We start from the raw sequence: 24,139 nt of genomic DNA, 5'->3' as shown, positions 1-24,139 counted from the left end.
GATAGAGAGTTCATAATACCTGAGAATGCTGGTTATGACCTCTTATTTTTTTAGGCATACTATTAAGAAATTTGGTGGCCTTGGTGCCTAAATCGTTCTCATTCTAGAGCCCTGCATATTCTTAGAAAACTGTACAAACAAATGGTTGTTTTTCATTTTGATGCTATTTGTGCAAGCTCGATTTCAGCCTTCTTTGCTAAATACAGTAGCTCATATTTCTATACTGTGTCTCCATTGGAAAAAAAAAAAAAATCACGTCTTCTCATAATACAAGTCATCCATGCACTTTAATGGACAATCATTCCCAACAGAAACTCAAAAAGCAAACAAGGTTGCATGCACTTTCAATCTGTGAGAAGCCTAGATAAAAGCCTTGTATCAATAAATACAACATTTCACAAGATTACACGATATCAAAGTGCAGTACATTAAAGAAAAAATAAACAAATAAAGGGACAATTGTTACCTCAGTGCTCGATACAAGCAGCATGTTTGCAAAAGTGAAACGCAGACCAATGATTGGTTCTAATATTGATGAATTCAGAGACTGACATATCAGCAGACAATAAATGTGTTTCACTCAATCAAGTCCTTCGCGCTACAATATCCCGGTCTAGCTTTCACACGGCGTCATTTGACTGCTTCATAACAAAGAGCACGAGTGAGCCACTTAAGACTGCAAAGATTGCTGTCGGTATTTGCATAAGCAGGGGACGTGTTTTATTAATACAACAATATCAACAAGGTGCGCGGTGCCAGTGCCTTCCATTGAACGAATCACAGCCATATGGAGTTACAAGCCTGTCGGCACATGTCATCAGCACACAATATCCTCGGAAGGCTTCAAACTCAACAATGGCTTCTGACAATTGTATTCTGGTCTTGACTGGCACAGAATGCCAGCCAGCACTCCGTCTGAAAATGATGACGAGGAAAAAAAAACAACACAAAGAGTGTCACAGTGAACGATCATGTGGAGAAAAACAGAATTAGGGAGAGAAAGACAGACCAAAAAGATTGTTTCTTTTAAACGCGTCTGCTTCTGGGATGCAAAACATGCTGCTGCCCCCACACTGGGTGACTGACAAGAACCAGCCTGTGCTGCACACCCCGCACCCTCCATGAGTGATTGATGATCCTCATTTTGCCAATTAATGGAGACTCCCCTGTTGACTACAATCAGATTGCAGTTTGTAATTGTTAGTCTTTCTGAGTGTCATACATTTATTTTAATTAGCAACTTCATTCCATCTTTTCCAGCCTGCACTGGAAATTTTGCCAAGTCGAGTGCAAAGTGACACACTGGTAACATGGTGCACCGTGTCATTAATCTGTTCATAAATGGCACGCTTTAAGATGCTCCTTTCGAAGAAGGCGACTCGTGTCGGCCTCGTAGCGGTATCTTGTAATCAATTAGCAAACGTGAGGCAATTAGTACACTTAATCTGCATAATGAAGCGCTTAATTGCTTCCAAGCGTACCGAAGCAGTCGATAAGATGGTTTTATCATTGGCGAATAAAGAGGGGAGTGGAGGCAGAGGGGCTCGCAGTCACGGAGGCCCCACGATCCCAGGAACTTCTCTGTGGAGAGAACCTGATCAAGAAATTGAGAGTGACACTAAACCAAGCAACGGGGAGCATCCATTTACTGCGGTTCCACATTTTAAATAGGTTAAACCGGGGTTGTCAAACACATTTTAATATTGGGACAAATTGTACTTCTAGTTTCTGTGGGAGAGCCATTATGAAGTCAAATCAGTTGATTGTCACAAATTTATCTAGTTTTGAGATCAGATAGCAGTAAAACTGCTCAAAAGTCATAATTAGCATTTCACGGGTCACAAAAAATGATGCGGCGGGCCTGATTAGGCCCCCGACCTTGAGCTTGACATTCGTGCTTTAAACACTTCATTCAATAACCTTCTTTAATGTGTGATATAAATTGGTGTTATTTCAGGGTGATTGTTTCAATGTGATATGCCTGCACATCTAATTTTAGGATCAAACCATCATGATCTTCTGCTGCAGGGAAGGACCTGCAAGTAGAGTCTAGGTTCTCTCAATAAACCTTATAAATACTGCCTCTGATATGGCTATTTTCATGATGAAAAGAGTAGCGTTAAAAACAATTACTGCTTTGTGAGTTTCCCCTTCAGACTCATTGTCACTGAAGCAGTTGTATTATTCTGTCTTCAATGATGGCTATTAGTTTTTGCTTCTTAAATGTACCGTTCTACCACCCCCCCAAAAAAAAAAAAAAAAAACTTTGACAACTGTGCTTCTTTCTTTGGAAACAATATGAATGGGTATAAAGACACATATTTTGTAAGTGTCATTCAGTCTTTAAGGTATTCTTGAACCACCCAATACTGTCAACATTCTCAATGGCTCATATTTACTAGACAAATAACTCCACACATTCTTCTCCCGTTTGCCTTTGAAGGGAATAACGTGCCAACAATGGGCCTGCCATTCAACTAATACAGGGATTTCATTTAAACATCAATGAGAGTGAAATCATGAGCCATGACGACGGAGAGTGGGGACGGCTGAGCAGAGCGTCATGCCTGGTCGACTGCGGGATTAGACTTAAGCAACAAGTGCTCAAGGGGGGCTTTGCATCAAACCCAGGAGCCTGTGACAAATGAGGGTGGCTGGGATTCTGTCTATTACCATTGCACTAAGCCCAGGCCCTTTGGGAAAGTAATGAGGTGCACATTGGTTCTTCTGCCACTAGGCCCTTTTAGTCGGACTAGAGCAGAAATAATCATCAGAGGCCTTGGCCAAGCTATGTAGGAGCGGGTTCAATCATGGTTACTTGTTAAGTGCCGTAATTCCCTAAACATAAGACGCACAAGACGGAACCTCAATTTCGGGGTCAAATTCTGGTAATGTTACTGTGTATGAGAGGCACCAACACTTTGGTAATAATGTAAAAACTATAGCAAAAAACAATCAATATAATCTTTCTAACTCGTCATGTTTTCTTGTGATTGTGATGATTGTGTGTATATGCCAAAACACCACTTTTAATAAGTCAAATGAAATACCTTTCCATGTTCTCTAACCACAGCACTCTTAATTGAATGAGCTGGAGACATCATAAGTTTTACACTATCCTCTCCGTTTTAGTAATATCCTTGTGTGTGAAAAAGGATGGACTCGGGACGGTGGTTCAGTCGGCTCGTTTCTTTTTTTTTTAAAAATAATGCTGTCACAACCTCAGTTACATGAGCTGACGTTAGCTGCTACAACTTGTTGCTAATAGGCACCTGACGTCAACACGGTTGCTCGCCTTGTTACGGTATTTACTGCAAGTAAGAATACAGGTGTTAAAAAATGCACGTCAGTGCATCAAAACTGAGTTTATGTGTCTGACAGATATAATTGTTCTTGAATGGTGTCAAATTAAAAATAAATGAATAAATAAATAAAATGTGTAGGTTGCCGTTTATATGACACACTCATACTTTTGGCCTTCTTTTCGGAAAAAAAAAAAAAAAGTAAAAAGTAGTGTTGTGTCTTATATTTGGGGAATTGCGGAAAACATGATTATTTGCACTGTATACATTCAGAAACTTTAGCCAGTATCATAAGCTTTACATCAGAAAAGTTTTAATGTTCTCTCATTCTTAATCCACCTTCTCTCCCCTCAATGAAATATTGCATATAACACTATGAAAATCAGGATACATGGAAAACAATTATCTTTGCTAACCCTTTGTATTGTATTGTATTTGTACACATTACAGAGGGTGATACTTGTACATATTGGCCTAAAGGGGTGTCGATGCCCAAAGCACCCCCAGGACTGAAAGGGCATGGAAGTGAACAGTAGTTGACTCGCTAACAGAGGGTTAACATCAGGCAATTTCTACTGTGCACTATCCATGCCTCAGCACCACACCCCTTACATCCCCGTGGGAGCTCCAGGCTACGGGGCCCAACATCAGGCTTCCACGACAGGCTAATGGAGCTGTCACATATGGCCCAATGTCAAGAGCCTAACAAGACACTCATTGGTGAACTCATAGAGAATACACTCATATGGCCAAGGGGTGCCGCGATGCTCCTGTGAATCTGACAAGATTGCATGACAGACAATGGTGACATTGACACGAAGCAGAATATGAACAATTCAAGGGGCGAACGGTTTTTCCATAGGAAATAATGCCAATAGCGCTGATACATTAAAGGGCCACTATTATTATCATGAACGAAAAAGACATCTTAAGTATGGTGATGCTTTTGTTTTTTTTCTCCCTTTAAAAACTACTGTATGAACAAAGCTAATCCTAATTTTGAAATAAGGCGAAGAAAAAGCAAGATTTATGCAGGTGTCACTCGCTGAGATTTTCATATGACTTGAAAGCAAAGAAAAAGCCGCAGAACTAATTGAATTTGCAAGTTGTTAGGTGTGCAAGAAATTTAAATGTAAATCCCAGCACGGAAGCACCGCATCTTATCAAAGTGCAACTGTAATTGAGATGTCTTCATTCTAATGTTTATCACATTTAAGAGCAAATGGGGTGACTGTGGGGCTGACACTATTCAGTGATTCCTGAGTTGGAGAGATATCAATTTGCTCAAACGTTAGTAAATTAGATCATTGACAATTAGATCATTGACTGCCATTGACGGGGATGGATGTCAACGAGTTACGTCATCTGCCATACAAGTCGAAAACCTGTTTCAACTCGCCTGACAGGGAATGAGTTAAAAATACTGTATTTCCATTACAAAGTGCACGTGTGGAAAAAAAAAAGCCAAGACATGAGATATGCACAACATAAGTAGTGTAGTGTAGGTTCAAAAATGCACAGTCCCTTTTTTGACCCTAATCTAAGCAAATGTTCATGAAACTGCTCCCAGCAGACAGCTTTTTGCCACTCGATAGGTGGCGACTGGTGCAAATGGTATGCTGCTACGCTGGCCTTGTGGGAAATAAGATGTTAAACCAAATAGCAGGAAGCCGGTTGAGTGCATTCAGTCTAGCCGTCGGAAGACGTATCGGACATGTCCTTGAATCTATCAAGGCTCATTTGGTCCTCTCATCATCATGCCAATGGAGCAACCCCGAGTAGCATTAATATTCTAGTATACAGAGTCCTCCTCTTAGTCGCCATTGCTCTTCGGCATCGCGGCCTCCCAGGTGAAATAGGGCTCCCTGGGGACTCGTGCCTCAGCTCCACAGCCTTTGTGGGCGCCCATTTATTCACGCTGATCGAGATCACTAAACTGCTGAATAAACAGCCCATTCAGCCATTTGCATACATTACGGTAACGGAAAGAGAAAAATGTATCACTAAAGCCAAATGCGGTGCTTCCGCTGATCTTTGCTTGATTCTCTTTTTGTCACTCCTTATTTTCATTTTTTTTTTAGGGTCAAAACCTAAATGATTTTCTGATTACGTGCATGAAATAAATTCTATTTCAAGATTAGAATCAATCATATCAAAAGGGCTTACCAAGAGTGAAAGTTGTAGGTTTGTTTATTATTTCACTTTTTGATCATTGCATGACTACTTTATTATTTAGATGTGAAACAATGCCATGGATCGGTATAAAATAAGCCCAGATGTGTTTTGATAGAATCTAATTTCGATGCCTTGGTGTTTACTGTCATTACAATTAGAACAAATAAAAATGTTCCTCCAAGTAAGACTTAATTTGCCATGATAATGACCTATTCGTAATTGTGTGTGATGAAATGCCTTCTCTAGCCGTTTGATTACCGCGATTAAAAAAAAAATAATCTTGTCCTAGATACTCGATTGTTAGCAGAACAGTGTAAAAAAAAAATCGGCAAAACATTCTTTGGTTGTCCAAGCATGACATGACAAATATTATATGAACACAAATGCCTTGACCAATAACAATTTAAGCTAAAAAAGAAATTCAATAAAATAAAAAATAAAAACAAAAACTGTTAAATCATCGTTAAATTATAAATATACAATTCCTAATTTAGTCCAAATGTATTTTTTTTGGGTGTTCCGAGTTTAAAATTATTTCTTACCAAACAAAGAATTATTTTTGTTATTCTCCAAAACTTTGGCCAAAACTTTTTTAATCAAAAATTCTGGAGGATACACCCCCCCCCCCCCCCCCAATATGGTAACAAACATAATGCTAATCAAAACAAAATGTATCATAAGAAACTTTTTCTTCTTTGTACATCTTGGTATTTTCCCAATCAGCTTCATGATGTGATGTTTAAGAACCTGAAATGACTTTGAGCTCATGTTGTCACGATTTATTAGCTTGAATTTCTTGATCTGTATTTGAGACCACGTCAATCCCAAGATGTTTCCCAACGTTTTACGGGTATTGTATGTCAGGATCTTTTGCAAATGCTAAACACATTGCTTGAGTATTGAAGCAGTATTGATTGGAAGCCTCAACAGAAATACGAGCATACAAACCAATTAGAAGAAAGAATACCCCCCCCCCCCCCAACCGCATCAAAGATCACGGATAAGTGGAACAATGGATGGATGGCATCAAAGATGTAGCAAAAAAAAATCAAACTTAACAAACATTCTGTAGAAAGATAAATTGGTTACAAATGATAATTGCATGATTGCGTTTCTGCTGTTATTACACTCAGGTGATAATATGTAAATGATGCACTCCGGGGTGCTAAGTGAGAGAACAGGCATGCACTCTCATCTGTTGACTCGAGTCTTATGCACCAATTTCTCAGAATTGCAGCGAAATGACACAATAAGGGCTGCAATTAACGTACAGCTGAAAGCCAATTTAGAAATACAATTTGGAATTCCGGCTACCGTTTGGTTACAAAAACTTTTCTTACAGGCAATGACATCAAAAGTCAACCATGGAAGTTTAGGAACAACTGAGAGAGGGTGTGTGTGGGGTGGATGGTGGACTCCTTTAGGTCACGGCCAGACAACCTCCCGCCATTACTCTCGGGGGAAGAACTCCAGACAGTGAGGGACAGCTGTGCTGCAGTACATCTACACTTCTCGGGTTCCTCTCAATCAAACCTCTAGTTCTCCAAGGAAAGCCACATAATCAATACCAACATCAAGGGTCCAGGGAAGCTCTCTTTCCTGTCGGCCGCACCACCAGAGAGGACGCGGGAATTTTTCTTAGTGCGTTTAATTACTTAAATAATTATTGTTTGTGTCAAGTGTTTAATCTATATCCTAAGTAATTCGCCGTTTGACACAACCCTGAGATGGTGGCCAATCACAGCAGAGCACAGCACAGCACAGAGAATGCTGTGGCTAAGGTCACACACTTTCCAAGTGGTGGTCCGTAGAGTTCAATGGAAATGTTTCTTTTTTTAAATTTCAATAAATAAGGTGACTCGGAAAAACCTGAAATCCAACCGTGACTATATAAAATCCTAGAGAAGAATTAGAGAAGTAATTACAATAATTACTACTACTACTATTAGAAATACTGTATACCTGTTCTGCTCAGAAGTAAAAATACTTAAAAATAATAATGTTTATCCGCCACCAAAGAAAATGCATGCATATACGTTTTTGTTTACTCAAGTTGTTTTTATCAAGCTTGCAATGGCTTGAGGTATATTTTGTCGAGACAACATGCCGACAGACACACTCGCCAGTAGGGGACTGAGATGTGAAGCTGAATTTCCCGCCATTGTCCCCCATTCAATGTGCAGCATTTTATGGTCAGGTTCTGATGAATCTGACTCAGTGTAAACATTTCTCATAGTCTTTACTGATGGATTGAAGGACCTTTTTTCATTTTGCTACTTGTTATCGATGACAGTTGCTCTGGGCTCAGGTGATGACTACTGTATTTTTCTGACAACAAGGTATATTTAAAATGCTTTAACTTTATTTGAAAAAAAGTGTGCCTTATGTATTTATGTCACATAGTTGAATAAAGTTTGACAAATTTGCTGTATTGTTTTTTTCCCCTTTGTGTCTTATAAGCCTGTGAACCTCAGAACAAGGTACATCCTATAGATGGAAATTTCACATAACATAACTATTCATTGAGACTGTGCCTTATTATCCAATGCACCATATAGTCTGAAAAATACAGTAAGTTTTCTGAATTTGGTCATGTGACAGCTCCAAGCTTAGCTTAGCCCTGAGCAACTCTGTCAATATCATTTTCAGTCGACAGCAGGGGGCATAATGGCCACTCCCTGACATGGATAAAAATGGGTGGATTTTATTGCTTCATGTAAATTCCACAAAGACAATATTAATCAATATTGTGTTTGGACTCATTTTGCCTTTTGATAGAGGGCTAGCTTACAAGAATAACTAAGTCGAGTGGCAATAAGGTGAATCATGAAACGCGCAATAAGGTCGATATGTTACGAGAGATGGTTCCAACATCGATCATCCCCATATACATTGATTGATTCTTCAGTCTTAGTATTGGTCACCAACTGAAAACTCAATTTCACATACACAAAGCAGTGCAGTGAACCACTGCACTATCAATGACCATGAAAAGAAACTTCATTTAAGAGAAACTTATTCAGGACAAGGCTAATTCTATTAAGGTGGACATATTAAAGAGGCCATGAGACAAAAAAAAAAACGGCCGGGTCACGAGATGAAATCAGGGAGAGACGCTAGATAAGTTGGTGTGAGGGTCTGGAGCCACCATTAAAGAGTCCCCCGGGGGGACAGCCAGCCGTGGCAGACTGCAGTAAAAATAGCCCCGGGCATGATTTCACTCGAGGGAACCGGGGAAGAAGTGAGAGGGGAGATCCGATCAACATCTCACAGCAAGGCAGCCAGATCCATTCTCTTAAGGTCCCCCGGGTGCCACCTATCACACCAAGTGACTTCAAGTGCTTACCGGCGAGGACGCAAACACAGCATGCCTTCGCCGCGCCAATGCATAGCGTGACCTCATATCCTACACGCTGAACATCGGTATGAGGACGCAAAGGCAACTGAAAAAAAAAAGGATATGGACATTTTCTCCACAAACTTATCTTGCGGGTCGTCACTTTTGGGGAAGTTCTCAATGTCGTTTTCCAGCCTCACGATTTGACGCTCCATGGTGGTCAGGCTGCTTTTGAGAATTTCAGCAGAGACTGCGAAGAAAAAATAGGATACATAAATTAACGTTTCAAGGGCTAGAAGTGGCATAAACACGATGTTGAGACTTGGGCGCGATTCATTTCAGGACCGAGCAAGCGGGTGTGTGTACAGTATAAGCGCATGTGTGTTTGTGTGGAGCGTGGCTCATTAATCAGTCTGTAATCACTGTTTGCCGCGTTGCTGCGGATTTCACAGTATTCAGATCCGCCTTTTCAAGCACACTTCAAACAGCGAGTCTTAAGGGATCAGATGGGACACAAGCATGAATGCACAGCCGTGTTTAGGTTGATTTTAAAGGGTTTAGGCTCATCGACACGCGAACACACACACAGCTGGAATTAACACATGGAGAAGTCGTTAAAGGAAGCACACGTTCACTGGAATGTGTGGCGTAAAGTACGGCAAAAATAGCTCTTTTAATCTATGTACATTTTGTTTGAATTGTGGCTATAAATAATATTCATGTGCCTTATTGATGCACTTTAATATATGATGTCGTCATTACATATTGTGTTTGGTAGAAGACAATTTCTATTTTCAAGCAAAATATGCAAACAACGTTAAGTTGTGTACACTAACACACTAAAGCCCAAATCCTACTGAGGGGCGAACGATGGCGAGCATCCATGAAGGCAGCAGGTCCTTCGCTGCAATGAATACTACAAATTAAAGCAATGCATTATTCAAATGTCTAAGCCTGATGAAAGTCCTCCTACTGCAAAAACAAAAAAATAATCATACTGTAGTAATATCTACTAATAAATTCCTATCCATTCACAACAAATGTTAAAATACTAGTAAAGCTGTAAGTATTCCCTCGTTCATCACGGGGTTACGTTCTAAACATAGCCACAATAAGTGAAATCCGAGGATGATTGATTTTTTTAATGTTTTTATTATAATTACTTTTCAATGTATGTTTTTCTTTTATTAAATGAGCTTTTTTTCATGTTTTTCATTCATTTATTATACTGTCGGCTTTGTCAATACATTATTATTAGGCAGGCATAAACAATGTCTCACATTTTTAATTTTCAAACAGTCTGAAAGTTCAAATCTTTGAAAGATATCAGCAAAAAATTGGAGAAAAAAACAAACAAAACACGGAAATACTGAGGCCACGAAAGGTGAACAATGTAACAGCAAACATTGCTGTTATTTGTATTAATGATGTCAAGAAAATACAATCCAGGGGGTCCTTGGGTTACGACGGTCTTGAGTTACGACGTGCAGTAAACAATTAGCCATCACCATCGAAGTGCAATTAGATATTATTAAGAAGTCTAAAAACGGGGAAACGCTAAAGAACAAGTTGCTGCTCGCAAGCCCATGGTCCGTTTTTGGGATTTGTGGATGTAATAAAAGTGACGGTTGAGATTGAACCTGCCTCCCCGCTGCCATTCTTGCCGGCCGCGGGCACGTCTGCACGGTGTAAGAACAAAGTTTATGCGAAGGAATGGGGGCAAAATGGGCCAGAACAATAGTACACTACTTTACAGTACAGTACCTATAGAGTAATCGAAAAGTATTGTATTTATTATTTATTTTTATTTATTATTTGTATGGTGTTAAGCCTTACACTGAAATTCGGGTTACGCTGTGTCCTAAGAACGGATCCACGTCATAAGTCGAGGACCCGCTGTACATCCACGTCTTTTAATTGAGTATAGGTACTTCAATTAGTTTTTTCCCCTCTCTCCAAACACAATTTCAGAAACCACGGCATGTTATATTTTGTCATTGTACTATCGTATATTGTTATGGCGTATAGAGCTATATGTTATACAGTAGTTATTTATCAAAAATACAATGTGCGGCGATGCTATGCTAATTCTAATAGACTTCGATTAAATTCCATTGAATAAAATCTCTTATATCGACCCAGTCTGCGTGTTTTTCTATGGGTCCGCCCCTTTGGCTTTTCTGCAGCACCGATAAGGGAGATTCCACGATAAGTTATGTTACTTAACCTCCCCCACCCCCAAGCATCTGCAAGGTTAGCCCACCCACTTCACTGTAATTGAAGTGGGAGAGGAGAAATAAGACGAGCTGACAAGCACGGTGGCCTCAGTCACACAAGGGTCAACCTTGTCCTGCTGTACATCAATTCCGCGGCTTGGATGCACTCTTGTTCTCATCTTCCCACAATAAAATTGAATGGCAGCATTGTGGCTCACGCGCGCAACCAGCCCAGCCTTCAGCACGAGCGCGGACGCTACCTCGAGTGGACGGCCATTTCAACATACACTTAACACACAGGCACACGCACACACATGGTAACGACACCACTGTGATGGGTTTAGTGGCAATGTAGCAATACAATAAAGCTAAGGGTTGAGGTCACTGACGTTATTAAGAGTCTGAAGCTGGTCGGCTGGCTGCAAGCATACAGTGACGTGGGAGTTACAGTGTGCTGGCATATTAACTGTTGTGATATTTGAAGGTAGAAAAAAAAAGGATATTGTTGTACTGTGGCTGTTGTGCTCTCATCACAAATGCCGCACGGTGAATATTGAAGTCTACATCTTACTGCATGAATTTTACTGACTTAAAGTAAGAACTGTATAAGGTGGGTATGTCATAAATAAAAGCAATTTAAATATGTGACTGCCCTGTGAACACGTGGAACGAACCAACTTGTAAGTGCCTCTCTGCCAGGTAGCACTGTGGGCATATTGCACCCCAGAACCCCTGGATAAAACGTATTGACGGAAATGGCGGCCGGGCCGGCATTGGACAGTCGCTGGGGAGAACCCCCTGACATTTAGGCACATGGTCGATGCAGTATAAGCGCTGCTAATGCGAACTCTCCCAGACCTCACACAAAGCATCTGAGGACATCCATCTGCCCATGATTCGATAGCACGTGTCCTCATTAGGGCCGCGAGTGAGTAGCAGCCTATCCGCCTGTTTGTCAGCTAATCACATGGCACAAATGGATAAATAAAAAAACATACTATTGCAATTTAGAAACTTTGATGACATACAGTATGCTACATGTTTTATTGTGTCTACGCGAGTCTCACTACACCAAACTCAGCAAAGTTTGATATTGCCACACCTGGGTGCACTTTTACACAGTGACATGGAATCAGGTTGTCAGAAAATTGGCAAAAGTAAGTTCATGCTTTACAGTAGGTCTGTAAAAATAAGTCGACCTACTCAGGTGTGTCGGTTAAAAACATCTGCCTCGAAGCTCCGGAACCATGTTTTGTTTTCTACATGGACCTTTCTTGAATACAAAAGTAGTGTTACAATGACACAAGTAGTGTTACAATGACAACAAAGCAGCTCCACTCTGGTTTGGAATATCGTTGAAGCATTGTCTGTAAGAGACATTAACGACACTATTGCATGTGTAACATACATGTAACTATATGTATGGATGAACTAAATGATAGTTTGCGTTTGTGGACCTTAAAGAGGAATCACTCACGTGGTAATGCTATATGTGATTGCTAATTGGTTAAAATAAGCAGATAGACCATAATGACTAGTGCAATACACTCACAATAATGATCAATTTTATCCACTCACAATAACTAAGAATGAGTAGTTGCATCCACTCACCACACATTCAACCTTGACAGAGTATATTAAAAAAAGAAAAACATATATGAATATATCATAAATTATATCATAATCATGATTCTCTATCTCCGTTATAGAGTGGTGTTGTTTGTATCCTGTAGAGTCCATTTACCGCCACCTAGAGTATGGGAGAATATCATCTGACTGCGGGGTAAGCCGCTTCGAGTATAAAGTGCTGCAAAACGCGTGCCGGCGCATCAAGTATAAACCAAACTAGACTTTTGCTGTAACGCAAATACAGAGGAAAAAAAAAACATTTCGTGTTATGCAATAGGGGAATTTTGTTGTATTGGTAAGTAAAGGGAATGGGTCAAGTCATGTTTTTTTCACACTGTGGGATTTATTTATTTTTTTTTTTGCAAATGGAGGTTTCGTTACAGAGGAGTTTTACTGTGTTTGTAAATGTGCGTGAAACTTCACACCACATTCCTAACTTTCTCTGATTCACGTTCAGATTGGCACTATCTGACCCCACAATCAATTATTAGATACCATTTCTGAAGCCAGACAATTGCCAGCTCAAATTTCATCTCACTATTTCATGTTGGTTCCCAGAGGAAAAAGACTGCATTGACGGGCAATGCAAATATGTTCGGGAACATTGCGGCCTAGGAAATACACACATAACTTCTTTTTAAATAATTTCAAGGTTTCTTGTTTTCTTCAATACTGTACTCTATATTAAGATGTGTAGTCTTTGGTGCCCTATTAATCTTGCATGTGCGGAATGTCACCCAGATTCTTTTGGGATATCATTAGTAAAATTACCAGTGAAATAACACAGCTATTTTCAGGGGACAAAACTTTGCTGCACTGTTATCTTTTGAATGCATACTTCGAGAGGATCAGAAGAAGAAGAGGGGGAGGGGATAAGGGGGTGTGTACTCTGTTTCCAGGCAGAAGGAGATTTCTGAGATGTATAAAATTATTATAATGACTGCTGTCAGCGAGATCTTTCTGTGTCTTTTATCGAGAAGGTTTTGAGGAGCCACCAGCATACATACAAAAGCTGCTTTCCCTTTTAAGTCCTCTGCTTAATACTGTGGCATTTTTCACCAGGAAAAGGGAGGACATGCAGTTAAATGATTTAGTGTTCACGTGTGCGTATTTATGTGACAGTTCAACCCCATTACAGAGGTGATATGGTCATCTATGTAGCCATAGACATTACAATGTGCAGAAATGACCCGCCCCCGTTTGACTTCAAGCTAGGTTGACATTGCTATTTATGGATGTCAGAGGCTGAGTGTATTTCAACCACACAAATAGTTTTACATTGATGTTTTTCTTTACAAGGCAACTCGATTTCCCACAAAGGCCGCAGTGTGAGCATCTGTGTCGGTCGCATACAGTAGGCCATCACAAAAAGTTCTTTACCCAAGGCTTTTTTTCACACATTTATTTTAAACGTGAAAGATTAACATTAACATTAAGATTAACATTAAAAAAATGAAACAAAACAAAAGAAAAAACAAAAAAACATGGTTATTAGTACTAAGTGATCTACTCAAGATAACTAACATCTCACACCAAATGATAAGGAAATAATAGTAGAGACACTTATTTTGAAAAAAAAACGTTATTTTTCTGATTGCTTGCTCAATAAAAAAGTAACTTATCGCTTTAAAAATTTCCTACCGGTAGTTAGATTACAAATTACTTTAAGAGTAACAATTTACATATAGCAACTAACCTGCTTCAAAGAAGGTCACTCATTATTGCTCATTCAAAATCATATGCTCAATATTAACTCATTCAATCCCAAAGACGTAGCTATACGTCTAAAGAGTCCAGACCTGCAATCCCATTGATTTATCGACAGTATTATTACTATTATTTTACTCAACATTAAATTAATACAGCATCTTTTTTGACATACATATTAAATATTTTTTAAAAAAGATGCTTTTCAGGATTTACCTTGACAAATTTGCAGCTGGTTCTTATATAAGCACAACTAATCAAGAAAACATATTTTAATACAATTTAAAATAAAGGTCTGTGACATATTCACCTTTGGAATCTGTGATGGCACAACATTTGCAATTTGCTTTTTTTATAAATATAATGGTTAACTTTTGTGTGTAATTGAAGCTGTGAAGAAGTGTTATTGAACCTATTTTGACAAGACTGTTGATTATGCTGTCATTCACTCGGATGTGCATGTTAATTTGAATACTCCCATAATGCATTTCACTATCTCCAATACCAGAGGCCCCCTTTGTTGTTCTATTATGTATAGTTATTTCTTTAGAGACTTCAGTGAGTAGTATAATGTTAGGAATCAAATGGTTTTCTGTATTTTATTATTCATTGCTAGTCTATAGTATTTTAAGATTCAGTGCTCGTGAGAAAAGTGAGCTTTTAATTTAAATCTTGTCAATTAATTATCACTGGTGTTTCTTTCAGGGGACAAAATGCAACAATACGGAGTAATAATTTGTGCTTGTGCCTGTCTTGTCAAGTTACGAATCTTTTGAAGCTTATACATATAGAAAAGTAAGTAATGGCAAAACGACTTTGAAAATATGCATGTCCAGGTCAGGTCTTTAACATGCACAAACTGTAACCTTACAAGGTGGAATATTGTAGAGAGTGCATACCAAAGTACTCCAACGGGCAATAAAGTTGTGAGTTTCTTGCATGTTTTACTTCAGAGGGCAAAGACTTCCCAGGGAATAGTCATCATCACCCTCAGGTCAACGTCTAAACTTTCCCATACATTTAAATATAATGTAATTGACTCCATTTGTAATTCCTCCAGAGATCTGGCGCTGGCTTGGAGCTGTGGTGGCTGCCAAAACCAATAATGTCTCACAGACATGACCTCCATTGTAAAGCTCTGAGGTGTTTTACTTTTTTTTGGGTGGCAATGAATTTTTTGCTCATGTTTTCTTTTTGATTGAAACTGTTCGTTTTCTGTTTTGAAAACAAGTTTTTGCGCAATAATACATTTGCTAATAATATGTCTTGATTAAACATGTTTTTTTTCCCTTCTAAAATCAAGACATTTGTTTCGATGGAGACAAGTTATTGGTAAGTCCATTACATTTTACAATAACTGAAATTAAATACAGTGAGACACTGATCTTATATTTGATAGAGTGAACATAAGGATTCAATAATTTCATAGTGACTCATAAAATTAACGTATTCACTGCCAGCCTGGTAAATATTAATTTTTGGCGTGAACAAAGTTATAACTACAGTCAGGTGATAAATACATAACCGTGGCAACTGAATCACAGCTGCTATTACACCAAGTACATTTTTAAATCATTTTTGAGTAATTGCATCTGTTCATCTATTTATGTATTTAAAATTCATGAATGCAGCTTAACATAAGCCATTCAGCCATTATGTTTTCACTCTGGGGAGGGGTGCCAACTCATTATTTTAACTTTTTTTTGTACATGAAGGATTAAGGTAAAAGCACATTAAAACAGGAACTAGAGCAAAAGTAAAAAGGATTGCAAATGCAATTAGCACAGTGACGAGTGGCAAATGACGGGGAATTATGATTATTTTTCCACATGGTGTGTGGATGGAGTCCAGGTTAAAAACAATCACAGTGAGCCATTGTCTCTGATGGCACTGTGTGAATGTATTATTCCCTATTTATGTGTGACAACATCCAGTATTTTAGCCTTTTATTATTTATGTGAGATTTACCACTGTAAAATGTGTTTTTGTGACGACCAAATCGCTTTTAATGCTAAGAATATGCCGTGAGGTCGCCTCAGCTGCCTTTTTTTTTTTTTTTTTGGCACTGCTCCTTAAACCTCCTCAATTGCCACCTTCACGTCTGCTGTTTTTAACGTCACATTATACCAAGTAATCAGAGGGAACAATGTGGCTGCCTTGTCACAGCAACAGTATCAATTTTACTCGTGCAGACGGCGCATCTTTGATTCCAGCTGAAAGGGGAGCACAATGACTTGTGTTTATCCTTTTGTCTTTTTGCTGGGCTCTCCTACTGTCTGACTCCCACGTCACCTTCCATTCTCGATCAGGTGGCTCAATAAAACAATGGAGAATGGGGCTTCTTATTAAGACACCTTGGATGAAGAAGGTGTTGGGTACAAACAACAAATGGCGAGGATCATGTACTAAATTAGGAACATGCAGAAAAATCGAAGTAAAATGACGATGCGGGAGCGAGCCAAAATGACTGACAAAAAGATGAAAGACCTTGGTGAAGACAACAAACTGGACTTGGGCATGATGAAAGGCGGCAAGGAAACAAACAAACACCAAGGTTAAAAACCTCATGGCAAAAGAGAAAATAAAACAAATCTCCATGGGTAAAAACAAAGGAAAAATAGTAAACTGGCAGCAGTTTCATGGCGCTTTTAAACCTTGAAGGTAATCACCTCATTCACCCATTGATTAATGGAACATACACTTGCGACTGTGCAAAAGCCTTGATGTATCAACAGCTTTGTGTTTCTTAATGAATATTTTTCTAAACATTTATTTCAACATTATAAACTTCTAAATGGAGGACATTAAGTACCAATCGAAGGTTTGAAAACATGCTCTAAACTACGTCAATCCCAAAGATACATTTCAACGATTTTTTTTAAAGTTCATATATTCAATTCCATGTATGTATTTATATCTATTTTGATTGCTTGTTCAAATGTTTGGCTAAAGCAGCATTTAAAATGGATTGAACGAGGTGTTTTTAGACCCTTGTTTAGCCATACAATTGAAAAGAGAAATGAAAGTAATTTACTTTTGTACTTTTAGTACCTAAACATATTACTTTAGTACTAAAGTAATTGCTAACTTCAGTACTTTTGGTAATAAAAGTAATTAAAATTCAATTACTTTAAAGTAATTCAGTTCTGAAGTAAAATCACTTTATATTAATTGAATAAAATTGATTTCTTTAGTACTTTTAATACCTAAAGAAAAAAAGGGATTAATTATTGATAGTAAAGTAATTACTTTGGTACTTCATTCATTAATTACTTATTTCACGGGGCTAGTATACAGTATAGGATTGGATGAAAAAAATTATAAACATATTGTTGGAATTGAATGAGCCAATTAAGTATATTAACAGCTTTCTGCTATTTTTATGTGTATGATCATGAATGACTTATAGTTTACAGCTGTGCAATAGCAAGAGTTACCAGAATAAATTTCTTGACTTATAAATGTGTTTCAGACAACTTGAGATTGGGGTGTTTCCAAAGTTTTGACTGACTGGTAAAAGAACCAACTAGATAAGGAAGCAATATGGTGAGAATCTGGAAAAGGGATTTTGGGCATAGATGTGTAATATTTCCCCATTTCCCCATTTTCCAGACTGGAAAATAAAATATATTAGACAGATTTACTTGTTTATTTTTTTTTATAGTTGTATTTAATTCACATCCAGCATGTCTTATGATAAAGCGTGCACTTGCAGTAATCCATCTATATGCTAAGAACTGTAATCCTCTTCTAAGGCATTTTAAGGCTGCAGTGTAAGGACAACGAGGGCTGACTAGATGGATGTTTACCATATTACAGAAGTGTCCGACTATCATATATCATTTATTTACTTGGCTGGAGGAAAAAAAAATACTGTACAATGAAATATCTTAGATATGATGATGATACAGTGGGTAGCGGTCAACCTGACTGTGCGCCTTTACATACGCACACACTGAACACAAGCTCGCTGATTTATTCCGATGGTTTGGGCTGGTTTTGACTTAGTGGTGGTGTAGGGATGCTTCAATTTTCTTTTGGTTTCCCAAAAAAAAAAAAATAATAATAATAATAAAATAAATAAAAGACAGGCCTTCTCAATAAATGACATGCAAGCAATCTCACAGTAAGTGCTGATGTATTCCATAAAGGTAAGGGCAATGACAAGGTCATTTGAATATGAATAAGAGTTAAATTAAGCATTCTCTAAGAGTTTGGATTTTATTTCTTATTAACTGTAAATTAACACATCTTCCTCAGTAGACAACAATGTCTTCTCCGATGTAGTGTTTGCTATTTTGTTTGCTTTCCCCTTCAGTTGCCCCTCACTGTCATCCATTCATGGCTCAACAGCTCCCTCTGTGACAGAAGCTGCATTTTCCTGTTCATATATTTTCTTAATTTCTCTCTCTCTCTCTATACTCTCTCTCTCTCTTTCCACGCTGTCTGTCTGCTTAACTATTATTAGTATTACCACTTCCTGTGGCCGCTGAACTCTACTAACTTGCAAGCCAATTTTGAGAAGAGTCACAAGCAATAAGACAAACAAAAATGGCAGATTGTTTTACTTCCAAATTACTTTGCAATGAAAAGTAAAATATTCATGTACTTTGCAAAGTCAAGTTCAATCAAAATTAGCTGTGCATCTTTGGTGTAGCACCTCAGAAAAACAAACAAACAAAAAAAATTAACAGCATTCTGCTCAAGTGATCTCCACAGGGCCTCACAAATTTTACTCGTGTGCTACTGATGAGCACATTGAAACCTACCGTATAAGTGATACGTTTTGAGAATTGTTTGTATAAGAAGGGAGTTACATAAAAATGTCTGCAACAATGAAGAAGGCACTTTTGTTCAACTGTTGTAGTTTACACAAAAAAAAGAAAAAAATCATTAAAACTTTCTTTGAAATGGGTTTGTTGGATGATTTTAATTTTGATAATGTAAAAATAGTGAAACAGAATAAATCTTATCTTTGTAATTTCTTCATATTCTCGTGGACATTGATTCTACCTTTTTTGCAGTTAATGGGGACACAATTTGATTCCTCTGTCACCTGTACACAGTGACGTTACCATTACCGTAATTATTGTCAGGGCAATCTTTATGCAATACATAAAAGTGCATCATATATATATATATATATATATATATATATATATATATATATATATATATATATATATATATATATATATATATATATATATATATATATATATATATATATATATATATATATATATGTGTGTTACCTTTTACCTCATGACCCTGTACACCAGTCGTGCAACAGTAAGAAACGAAATCCTTCCATTAGTGATTGATTTAAACCATCCATCAGGGATCCTCTGCATTTTTCAAATAAAGCTCTGTGGAACGAGGAAATCTTCCCCATTTCTGTGATTGCCATCTCTGATTATTGCTGTGGATTTGATGGAAATGACACATTCCCGGCGCACAAACAGCATGTTGCTTTTTGATTAGCTTTAAGTACGGCAGTGGAACTGATGAAGAGACATCATTCAGTTGCTCGGTCGCAAGGGTTCCATCGTCACGTGCCGATGAAATGAATTATATTCGTCAAGAAGCGGTGCAGGGGGGGGGCACATGATGGCACCATTTAAAGGGCTCACTGACTGGAAGAGGTAAAACAGGATACAAGGCATTTGGCAGTGACAGCCGGAATGCATTATGAATTATTTAGTCAAAGGCAAGTCTTCAATCTAAATGTTGCAAAGGTATGTTATGCCATCATATATCCCATGGTGCGTTCACTGTGACAAAGTGACAGGGCTATCCGTGTCATGCTGATAGATGACTTACAGCTGAAGAGACCCCGCCACCATGAGTGTAAATATACCGTAATCACATTTAACCTTCAAATACCAGCAATCTATGCTAGCTTTTTTTATTTATACATTTATTTTTTTTTTTTTTGTGACTGGGCGGATGAAAGTGAAACGGTGAAAGTGGAATGGTTTGTGACATTGAATTAAGACTGATCATCGTTACGCTTAACAGCTTTTTCACTCTTTTTCACTAAAACTCTGAATCACCTTAGCACATGGTGCCAAAGCTTAATGTAGATCAAAGGTGCCCAAGTCCAGTCCTCGAGAGCCTCGATCCAGCCATTTTTCCATGTGACCCTCATCCGGTACACCTGATTCAAGTAACCATTGTTATCATGGTACCATCCATGCTTACATAGACATCAATTTTGAAATATGAGTGAAAAAGCCTCAAAATGAGCTTGCACTCAAGGCCTTTACGGATAACACTGGGCACTGAAAGAGTTACAAATGGACTTATTGTGTAAATCTGCTTGGCAATGGATTGCTTTTGAGGCAAAACAGACACCGTATAACATGTTGTGCAGTCCTGTCACTTTTCAAAGACTAAACGTCTTGTTCTAAAAATAAATAACACATTTGTTGAGCTGAGAGTCGGTACCTGTTCTACTTCTGCTTCTCCTTATGCCTCGACCTACATGTAAGTGCCTAATTTTGGACCTATTGTAAACCCATAAAATAGAATGAATAACATAGATGTGGGGAGATTCATATCCTTTCACAGCGATAAAAGGTCAGATCAATTCTCACAGCAAGCGTATTTGTCATCATTTAGCAAGCAGACTTCAGTGGACATAAAAACTGTTCAGACAAAGACATAAGGACTTAACATTTTTTGTGTATTAATAATAAGAGACCAATCAAGCAATGATGAGACAAAAGAAGCACTATCAGATGATATAAACCTATACTCATGCAAAAATAAATTTAATAAAGTCATAAATTTAAACTCTTGATTAATTTCCCTTATTTGTTTCTGCTATCCACTTGAAATCCAGCTTATTCATTTGTGTACACTGTTGTGTCCATTTTGTGACAGCAGGTCAACAAAGTTAAGTGCATCCCACCCACACATGAGACATCGCTGCAAAGGTCAGGATGTCCTAATGAGTACATTAAGATTTAGTAGGCTAACTAAATGAGTCAAAAGACATAGACCGAAATCAAATTCCTGAGCACAGAAATGAATAGGCGGGGTTCGTCCATCATGTCTTTTGAAAATTGAAGCAAATAAAACGGACACGATATTTGAGAATGAGAACAGCAAAAGACAAACAGGACAAACTGAAGGTGTTTGTACTGTAATCAAATAGCCCAAAGGAGCCTTATCCTTTGCTTCCATTTAGGCACCATTTTGGGGGGTGTCTTTAGCTTGCAGCCAAATAGCCTATTGTAAGATTCAACAGCTCAAGGCTTGGTTGGCTCTGCCATCACTCCACAGTATTATTCTCCCAATGTAGGTCGCACCCCCCCAAAAAAAAATAAAAGAAAATCAAATCTTTACCTTCAAAGTACCAGTAATATGCTGGCAAAATATATCTTGAGGCGGAATTATTATCAGAAATGATTTAAGTAGATGTGGAGACATTTTTCCTGCAGGGTAATTTCTGCTGGCTACAGGGATATGGAATTCCAACTGCCGGTAGTAAAACTACTATAGTCTGTACAATAAATATATTTTAGTCGTGCGATATTTGTAATTTTCTGCTTTTGACTGACTAATTTTGATGACTTTGATTCAAATGTATTGAAGAAATTGCATATAAGCAATATAGCTACAATGATAAAGGGTTTCACTAATATCAACATTGCCTGTGATGACTAATTACACAGCGGAAGGTTAGGTGTAACAAATAAGGTCAACACATTGAACAGAACTCATTAAAAGTGAAGGCTGAAGGCCCTCCAAGTGTACAGCAAAGGCTGCAAACAATAATGGGCTTGACACGAACCATAATACCCGCTGCCTGCAATTGTATTGGCAAGGCGGCCTGAGAATGGTCGCTCTCACTATTATGACTTAACACATCAACATGGCGGAATTGCACACACAGAAAAGGCCACCTGATGATGAACACAACAGACAGCGTCAGGGGCTTTATCTCATGGGTGCCTGCAACAATCAATTCTACCCCTCCTCACCTCTGCTTCAGTTGCCGGGATAAAAACAGATCTTTCTGTGAAGGAGACGGTCTCAGCTGCTAGGCGATGCCGACAAAAAATAGCTTTGCCAAGACACCGCGGTGTCACTGTTAACTGTAAAAGAATGTGTGGGCTTTTGTCCGCCTCACAGTTCAGGGACCCAAATTCAAATCCACCTCAATCCCGCCTTCCTGTGTGGAGTTTGCATGTTCTCCCTGGGCCTGGGTGGGTTCTCGCCACACACATTTCAAAAACATGTATGGCAGGTGTATTGGACATAATACATTGTCCTTAGGCACGATTGGGTACATGAATACTTGTTTGTCTTTGTGTGCCCTGCAATTGGCTGACAACCAGTTCATTGGAGCCCCGCCTACTGCCCATAGACAGCTGGGATAGGCACAAGCAGACCTGCAACCCTAATCAGGTTAAGCGGCTATAGAAAATACTGTAGATAGATGGAAGAAACACTCATTTTTCTATCAATTCACTTTTGGCCACTTTTAAGCTTATGCAAAGAAAAAACAAATGCCAACATTGCATGACATGGTTTGGTCAAGCCTGGTCACAAATAAATGTGGTCTTAGTGGGGCCTCAAAATACGTGACAATTGTGGTAAATGTTGCAATACAGCAAGCGAGTGCCTATAAATCATCAGCGGTGGTTGACGTAGTGGCATGCATTGCCTCCAAAGCGAACCAGCAGCCAACTCCCAGGGGGGGTGGTAAAAAGCCAGATGAGGCGCTGGAGCCAGGCCATGACTTTAAATTATATATTGATGACAACCCATGATAAAAAATGACCCAATTTAGAAACCAAAATCAATTCCCACCAGCATTGATACGCAGGGGTCGGCGACAGCCGCCCGGTTTATGACAGCAGTTAAGACGTAGACACGTTTTCCCTCAAAGTGTGGTCAATAGAAGCGATGAGTGAGTAGAGGAATGGAGTTAAGAACAGAGACACTTTACCACTAATGATCAGTTCCCCTTATGGAGAAATACCATGTTTGGCATGGAACTTGTGAGATGAGAACTACAGAAAACTATGAATGGCACAAGACAAAAAACTGCACAATGAGATTATATGAAAACGTTACATTACATTATTAGTATTTTTTGTTATTCATGCAATTAGTTTGAATTTTAAAGTGAAAATGAACACCTGATTGTGATGCATGTTTACTAAAAATGAATAAATAAATAATTACAATATATCATCACAGACAATCCTCGGAGTACATGGTACTCCACCTATGTTGTTTTGACACTATGACGCCTGAGTCTTGTCCGCTTTTTTGACTCCTCTTTTGACTTTTGTCTACAACAGTATAGTGTCTGTCGGTGCGCCTTAATTTTCTCAGTATTCTCACCATTTTTACCCTCCTTTTCCACATCAAAAGCCCCGGAAATGAAAGCACAATCTTTTAGGGATGCTGGTCCAGCCATTACGATCTAAACAAAGTTGAATATCATCAAAAAGTAGGAGAAATGCGAGTCACCCACATGCATTTGGATAGTTATTTTATACATTTAGAGGATATTTAGGGGTATTAAAGGGCTAATTCTGAATTCAGAACTCGTTTGTAACCGAAGGACTGCTTGTATAACAGTTTACACACACACATTTTACGGCCTTATTTAAAGCAGGGGGGTCACGTATCACGTCTCCCACACCATATACCGTTGGGCCAATGGCAAAAAAGCTTTTGTTACCATGGCAAGAAGAGGTTTAAGTTGGTTGAACTTAGCAGCCCATCGATAAAAAAATCTAACTGCTAAC

General features: G+C 38.5%; 1 protein-coding gene and 1 long non-coding RNA gene across 7 annotated transcripts in view; one reads left to right on the top strand and one right to left on the bottom strand.

Moving 5' to 3' along the window:
* diaph2 (diaphanous-related formin 2) overlaps positions 1 to 24,139 on the bottom strand; it is a 363,565-nt gene that overhangs the window by 104,104 nt on the left and 235,322 nt on the right. For all 6 annotated transcript variants that reach the window (XM_088432132.1, XM_088432131.1, XM_088432136.1 and 3 more), the window contains one exon: positions 8,941 to 9,064. In XM_088432132.1, coding sequence (XP_088288258.1) covers positions 8,941 to 9,064 — 124 coding nt within the window. The remainder of the gene's footprint in view (positions 1 to 8,940; positions 9,065 to 24,139) is intronic.
* The window catches only part of LOC148413887 (uncharacterized), a 42,733-nt gene that overhangs the window by 15,366 nt on the left and 3,228 nt on the right, over positions 1 to 24,139 (top strand). The window lies entirely within an intron of this gene.

Source organism: Hippichthys cyanospilos, chromosome 13 (genome assembly GCF_059441005.1).
Source record: "Hippichthys cyanospilos isolate Australia breed blue-spotted pipefish chromosome 13, RoL_Hcya_1.0, whole genome shotgun sequence".
Lineage (NCBI taxonomy): Eukaryota > Metazoa > Chordata > Actinopteri > Syngnathiformes > Syngnathidae > Hippichthys > Hippichthys cyanospilos.
The sequence above is the reverse complement of the archived record's forward strand: the minus strand, read 5'-3'. Positions and strand labels throughout refer to the sequence as shown.